At 45.3% G+C, this 7892-nt stretch overlaps 1 protein-coding gene across 1 annotated transcript in view; it reads right to left on the bottom strand.

Moving 5' to 3' along the window:
• GRM4 (glutamate metabotropic receptor 4) overlaps positions 1 to 7299 on the bottom strand; it is a 316120-nt gene extending 308821 nt beyond the window's left edge. The window contains exon 1 of the mRNA XM_069073478.1: positions 6325 to 7299. Coding sequence (XP_068929579.1) covers positions 6325 to 6849 — 525 coding nt within the window. The 5' untranslated portion in view covers positions 6850 to 7299. The remainder of the gene's footprint in view (positions 1 to 6324) is intronic.
• Between the last annotated feature and the right edge of the window lie 593 nt (positions 7300 to 7892).

Genomic DNA, 7892 nt, shown 5'->3' on the forward strand with positions numbered 1-7892 from the left:
CTTCTTCTTCTTCTTCTTCTTCTTCTTCTTCTTCTTCTTCTTCTTCTCCCTCTTCCTTGAACTCCCCTTCTCTCCCACCTGCACAGATTTAAAGCTGAAAGGGCCCTTAGAGGTCATCTAGTCTGGTACCTTCATTTTACAGATAAGGAAACTGAGATTCAGAGAGGTTAAGGGATTTGTCCAGGGCCACACAGTTATTAAGTACTTGAGGCCATATTCAAACCCAACAGTTCCTGACTCCAGATCCAACATTCTAACCACTGACACTGCCTCTCACCTTTCATGTTCTTTGAATCCTCCCTGTCTTAGCCTTCTCCAATCCCCTCCCCATCTTCCTGTCATCTTTCTTCTTCCTCCTTATTTCTCCTCATCGCTCCTTTTTTTTTATCTGCCTATACTTATCCCTTATTCTTTGTCCTCCTCATCTTTGTTTATTTCTGTCTTGCTTATTGGCAAGCCCTGGACAGGGTCAGAGGGGCTCTCTCAAAACCTTAATGCTATTCTGCAGCAAGAAGAGACAAGGAAAGAATAAGGGTAAAAGTTTGGGCTTGACCATATGATGAGGAAGAGGACAGAATCAGGGCCTCCAGCACCTGCTGCAAATTCTCACTTATGTTACTGATACGCTGCAAAGAGAATTTTTCTCCTGGGCTATCCCACTATCTCCTGTCATTTAAAAAAAAAAGCCCAAAGACTCCTATTCCCCTCTCTCCTCAAAAAAAAGAGCCCTTGATTTCCCCCAGGACGGGTGGAAACAATACATCTCTTAACTAAAGGCAGTTTGGCACAACAGAAAGAGGACTAAACTAGGTGTCACCAGACCTGAGTTCAAATTTCAGGTCTGCCTCTACTGCCTGTGTGACCTTGGGCACCTCCTCTGTAAAATCACAATTCCCAGTACATAATATGTACTTGATAAATATTTATCGGGGTTTTTTGTGGTGGTAAAGAATTGAACCTTGAGTTTTAGGAAGGGAAAAAGGAAAGAAGGAGGGAGGGAGAGAATTTGGAACTCAAACTCTTTTTTTAAATGAATATTAAAAACTGTCCTTACATGTAATTGGAAAAAATAAAATACTGTTAAAAAAAAGAATTGGACATTGAGAGGATGCCCATCAATTGGGGCTGGACAAACTTGTGGTATATAATTGTGATGGAGTACTATAAGAAATGACAAGGGGGATGATTTCAGAAAAAACATGGGAAGACTTATATGAGTTAATGCAAAGTGAAGTGAGCAGAACCAGAACATTGTATACAGTAGCAGCAATATCGTAATGAGAATCAACTGGGAAAGACTTAGCTATTCTAATCAATATAATCATCTAAGACAATTTCAAAGGGCTCATGATGAAAAATGCCAACCACCATCAGAGAGAGAACTGATGAACTCTGAATGTAGATTGAAGCATACTTTTCCTTGTGTTTTTGCAACATGGCTAATATAAAAATGTGTTTTGCATGACTTCTCATATATAATGGGTATCATATTGTTTGCCTTCTCAATGGGTGGAGGAAGGAGAGAATCTGGAACTCAAAATTTAAAAATAAATAAACCAGCCCTGGAGTCAAGAGGACCTGAGTTCAAATCCAGCCTCAGACACTTACTGGTTTGTGATCCTGGGCCAGTCACTTAACCCTGATTGCCTCCAAAAGTGAAATAAATCAAATTAAATTAAATATGTTTATTGGTTGAATGACTGATTAAAATGGGGAAGCAAAATTAGATATTTTCTAAGGTCCAATATGTTCCCTAGGACAGAAGCTTAGTCTAGGAACATGAGGAACCACTGATGAGGACAGATGTAAGGGTCAGAATAATAACTACTGACATTTATAGGAGGCAGCCTTAGTATAGCAGATAGAGTACTAGACTCGGAGCCAAGAAAACCTGGGTTCAAGTTTCACCTCTGAAACATACTACCTGTGTGATCCTGGTCAAGTCTCTTAACTTCTCAGTGATCTAGGCAACTCTCTAAGACTACACATCAGAGAAAATGCTTCCCACTTTGTTGGTAGAGGAAGTTTTACCATCTGGAAATTCTCTATACTAGTGAAATGCCAAACTTGGTTCCCAGACTAACACTTTGAGGTTTACAAAGTACATATTATCTCGACCTCACAACACCTTTATGACAAAGGTGTTTCCATTTTACAGATGGGAAAACTGAAATCAGAGAAGCAACTTTCCCAGCCTCACACAGATAGATGGCAAATAGCTGAGGCATTCAAACTCAGGTCTTCTTGGCTCCAAGTTCAGCAGTCTATCTACTAGGCCAGGGGGAGGGAACCTTCAGCCTCGAGGCCACATGTGGCACTCTAGGTCCTCAAGTGTGGTCCTTTAACTGAACCCTTGTACTAGGCCAAGCTGACCCCTTCCCTCCTTTGAAGGGGTAAGAGGTTGGGAGTCTAAAACCCTGAATATACTATCAGATTCAACTGATGAATCGGATGATTTTGTTAAGCCTCTTTTTCTCCCTCTGTTCTTAACAGGGGATGGCTCTCTGGGTAGAAGAGTGGTAAGGAATATATTTGGAAATGTAAGTGATGTCAAAATGAAAGATATTAATAAAAAATTTTTAATTAAAAAAGAAGTTTGAGGCCTGAGGTTAGGACAAAGAACCCCTAGGAGACTCTCACACACACAAAACAGCCCCCAGGAGAGATTAGCATAGACATCAGCACTCCAGACTTTAAGACATTAAGGTCATTTGTAAACTGGCTGGACTAGGGATGGGGAACCTGCCACCTCGAGGTCAAATGTAGCCCTCTAGGTCCTCAAGTACAGCCTTTGGAGAGAATCCAACTTGTGCCCTTGAGATCACGTGTGGTCCTCTAGGTCCTCAAGTGTGGCCCTTCAACAGAATCCAAGTTCGTCAAAGGGTCACACTTGAGGACCTAGAGGGTCACATGTGACCTCAAGGCCACAGGTTCCCCACCCCTGAACTAGACCATACACAGATGGGTTTTTAGAAAAGAATTCAGGCACTGAAAAGCCGTCCATCTCAAAAGTTATCCTGCCTTCCCTCAAGCCTGGGCTATCACCTCACTCTACTACAACCCCCACAATCCTCCCCACCCCCATAAGAATCTTCTCGTTATGAAGACAGCAGAACTATCAAGCCCAGAGCTCAACTCACCTCCAAAAGAAACTGAATTCTAGAATGCACAGTGATGGAGGCAAAGAGTGATGGACCCAAGGTTTCACAGTGTTTAGAATGCACCAAGTGCTGCCCCTCATCAAGCAATACAAATCCCCACCCCCTCCACCCTCATCAAGCCTCAGCCTCATTGAAACCTGAAAATTAAGAGCACTCATACCACAAGAACCCAGAAGCATTCACTGTGCAGCAGAAAGAGCCCTGGATGGGCAGATGTTACCCTCTCTGCTCAATAAGCTCCAATGACTCCCTATTACCTCTAAGATCAAATATCAAATCTTCTATTTGGTATTTAACACTCAGTGCAGCCTTAGCCCCTCCTATCTTTCCAATCTTTCCATGATTTTTTTCCCTCCACAAAGTACAATCCAGTAATACTGGCCTACTTCCTGTAGGACACTCCATTTCTCATTTTCAAGCCTTTGACCTGGAGGTTCCCTATGCCTGGAAATGTTTTCCATCCTCACTTTTCCTCTCTTGACATCCCTGGCCTCTTTCAAGAGTCAGTACCTTCTTTATGAGACCTTCTCCGTTCCCTCCCCTACCTCACACCAACCATTTGATAATTTCACCAATTTTTTACTATAATGGTAAAATTTGATAATATTATTAATAATTAGGTACCTGCTTCTCTGTGCCTTGTTCTGCAGTGTGTGTAACTGTGTGAGAGACCGCAGGAACAGAAGGATGGGTTTGTTTGTAGCAGCCTTGGAAGGGAGAGCCCCATCTGGAAGGCCCTGGCCATCACATCCCCTCCTCATTTACCCAGGGGAAATGGCCCCAGCCTTGTCCCAGGAGAGAGATGGTTTTTCAAGGAAAGATCAGGACTTTTCAGGAGTCATTCTCTTTCTAACTACTATTTGCCTCTTTGTTTAAATACTGTTTCCCTCATTACAATGTAAACTTTTAGAATGCAGGGACCATTTGTGACTTCTCACCTTTCTTTGTCTCCCCAGGGTTTGGTGCCATGATTGATACATAACAAGAGCTTAATAAACCTTTGTGGATTGATTGATTACTAAAATAAAAACAAAAAAAAAATGCTTTCCACAACACAGCACATCTAAAAAAACACAAATAGTTTTCTTTAATACATTCTTGGGCAGGCCAGTCAAATACAAGCCCACTAAGGAACAGGGCAGCTAGGACAGTTATGGGGCACAGTGGCTAAAGCACTGGGCCTGAAGTCAGGAAGACTCATCCTCCTGAGTTCAAATATGACCTCAGCTACCTACTAGCCAGGTGACCCTAGGCAAATCACTTAACCCTGTCTGCTTCAGTTTCCTCATCTGTAAAATGAGCTGGAGAAGGAAATGTCAGACCACTCCAGTATCTTTGCCAAGAAAACCCCAAATGGGGTCACTACAGCAAAACCATCAGAAGGCCCAGATCCTGGTTCTGCAACCAACTCCTGAAGTCCTGACAAAGAATCTTCCTCTGCCTATATTAATTAGCTTTTGCAGTTTACAATCCTAGAGAGCTCCCTGGGACACTGAAAAGTGAGAAGACATTGGCCAGTCAGTACACAGCAGAATCAGGATTTGAACCCAGCCAGGTCTTGCTGACTCTGAGGCTTTATACACTAAGCCTTAAACGCCTCTCTCACAATAAAGAGGCTGAAGTAGATAATGGCTGAGGCTCTTTCCAGATCTGCAATAATGTAATAAATAATGTGACTGATATGCTAGGATATCACCTATGAGACAGGATATGTGTCCAGCCTCCCACCCCCTCCAAACCAAGTCAAGTCAACAAGTATTTATTCTGGGCCTACAAAGTGCCAGACTTCCTGCAGAAGGTAGGATTTCCTCACTAATTCTCCTGCCACATAACATTAGCTACGGAAATGGGATTGGGAGAAAGTGCCTGTGTAAGGCCTCCCCATCAAGCAGCTTCACTGTCTCTCCACCACCAGCATGGCTCTCAAAGAGCCAGTTCTCCTTTTCTTCCAGACCAGGCTCCCAGGCTCTCCTGAAAAGTCCTGATCTTTCCCTAAAAAAAACCCATCTCTTTCCTGGGACAAGGCTGGGGCTCTTTTCCCAGGGAAACCAGGAGGGATGTGGTGGCCACGGCCTTGGGAGGGCTCTCCCTCCCAAGGCTGCCACAAACAAACCCATCCTCCTGCTCCTGCACTCTCTCACACACACAATCACACACACTGCAAAACAAGGCACAGAGAAGCAGGCACATAATTATTAGTAAAATGCTTGTAATGGGTTTTGTTTTTTTTTTTCTCTCCACCCGGTAGCTTTCAGTAGTTGTAGCAGCTTAGCGAAGCACTTGGCTCCGATTGAATTGCAAATCAGCAGCTCTTGCCCCAGGAAGGAGGAAAGGAAGCAAGGGGAGAGGGGGAGGGGAGAGAAGGGAAGAAAGGAGGAGGATGGGAGACAGGTAAGAAGGGAAAGGAGAAAAGAATAGTGAGGGAGGGAAGGAAGGAAAGAAGGAAGGCAGGAAGGGAGGGAGGGAGGGAGGAAGGAAGGAAGGAAGGAAGGAAGGAAGGAAGGAAGGAAGGAAGGAAGGAAGGAAGGAAGGAAGGAAGGAAGGAAGGAAGGAAGGAAAGGAGGGAGGAGAGGGAGAAGGGAAGATAGGAGACAGGGAAGAAAGAAACAGAGAGAGAGGGAAGAAATAAAGGAAGGAAAGAGAAGGAAAGGAGTAGGGAAGGGAAAGAAGGAAGAGGAAAAGAGGATATAGGTAAGGAAATGAAAATAATAGGGAGGGAGGAGAGAATAGGAAGGGAAGGAGGGGAAAGGGAGGGAGGGAAGAGAACGAGGAGGGGGATGGGAGACAGGTAGGAAGGGAAGAGAGGGAGGTAATAATAGAAAAGAAAGAAGTCAAGAGAAAAGACAAGCAGAGGAAAAGAAGTAAGGGAGGGGAGAAGGGAAGAAAAAGAAAAGAGGGAGGGAAGGAGGAAACAGAAGGAAGGATAAAGAAGAGAAACGGAGAAGGGGAAGAGGAAGAGAAAGGGAAAATAGCCAAGAAGGGAAGTACTAATACTGCTAAGTAGCTAATGACCAGCAACAAAAAATTAAGATTTCTCTTTTTTTACCACACCCTCAATAGCAGCCCTTATGGGACAGGAGGAGAGCTTCCTGCTCTCTCTGGAAACAGGAGGGGAAGAGGAAGAGAAGGAGTTCCAGGAATCCAGCACCAGGGGCACACTTACCTTGAAGAGGCGAAGGATGTTGGCCACCATGATGGAGACTGAACTCCCTGAGGCCCCGATGACACCCACCACACGCTCAGGCTTGGTGATGATGGGTGGCCCTCCATTGACACAGCGTACTTCAGTGCCGTCCTTTTCAATCAGCGCCTGGACAAAAGTCAATGACTGCTCTAGAGCATGGGTATCCCTGGAGCAGGTGTCCAGGATACGGGCACCCAGTGTGATGTTGGGCAACAGGTCAGGGTCGTTATTGATCCGGTCAAGTGCAAACAGCATGGCCTCCAGTCGGTGGATGCCCTTCTCTTTCTTAAGCTCCCCACAGGCTTTACCCTCGGAGCCCCTTCCGTGAACTGGGAATAGGCCACCCAGAGTGATGTCCCCGTCAATCCGGATAGAGTTCATGTGGGGGTGACCCTGGCCTCTGGGTTTGCCCAGGGAAGGGGCTACCCAGAAAAAGCATAAGCTGAGAAACAGCAAGAGAGGCAGCCGCTGTAGGCACCAGCAGCCTCTGCTCTTCCTAGTCATCGCCAAAGGACAGCAAGGGAAATAAAGTCCTAGAGACCCATGAACAGCAGACAGAGACTCCTAGCCCTAGCGAGGTCCTGTAGCCTGAATTAGCATGGGCTTCTGCTCTAGGTTCTCCCAAAGTTCTCACAGGGATCAGCTTAGGAGCAAAGATTTGGGAAGTTCCCATGAGATCCAAGGTGCCACACCATGATGTCTTGTTCTCTCGGACACTAATAATGCTGTCACAGGGATGAAACTCAGTGACTCCAGAGGATTCCACAATCCATGCCAGGGAGAAGCAGGGAACCAAAGGGATATCAGACGGCAGGTGGTCTTTGTTTCACAGCAATCACAAGCTCTGATGGCTGGTCCTTCAGTTTCTCACAGCAGAGAGAGACAGGAAGGCTCTTGGCTTTTCATAACATGGCATCAAGAAGAAAATAGTTCTGTTCTTCCAACCTTAGAAAGTGGAGCTAGTAAGAACAAGGAAAACAGAGGAGAGAGAGAGAGAGAGAGAGAGAAATATCAAACAAAACCCCAAAGAGAACATTAACTATTCTGATCTCTCATCACGCAGCCAGAGAGATGAAGATGCCAGAGGTTATCGCCAAAGGCTTTGCAAATTTCCAGAATTTGGTTTCCTTCCAGCTACCCTACTCAAGAGAGTACAAAATAGAAATCTAGCCCTTTCAGAAGACAATTGAGGCTCTCCTTCCCCTATCTGAAGCCCAGAGCATCCACAAGAGAGATGCCTACATTTCCCAGACCCAGGCATGCTGTGGCCAGAAACAGCTGTGGAATACATGTCACCCTAAGCAACACACACACACACACACACACCTCTTCCCTTGCTTCAGGGCCCTTCACAGATGCTTGCTCACAGTAAGTCAGGATGTGTGAGACACCAATCCCTGGCTGGTAATCCCCTGGAGAAACCTGAGTTCTCACTCCATTGCCCAGTGGCTACTTCATCCCCCTCTCCTGTCAATCAACAAATGTTTCCTAAGTACCTACCAGGTGCCAGTCACTCCCTACTAGACACTAGGGATGAGGAGATGGGA

Source organism: Petaurus breviceps, unplaced genomic scaffold, assembly GCF_028583685.1.
Source record: "Petaurus breviceps papuanus isolate PSGF00001 unplaced genomic scaffold, PetGlider_PUasm1.0 90865, whole genome shotgun sequence".
In the NCBI taxonomy this organism is placed as follows: domain Eukaryota; kingdom Metazoa; phylum Chordata; class Mammalia; order Diprotodontia; family Petauridae; genus Petaurus; species Petaurus breviceps.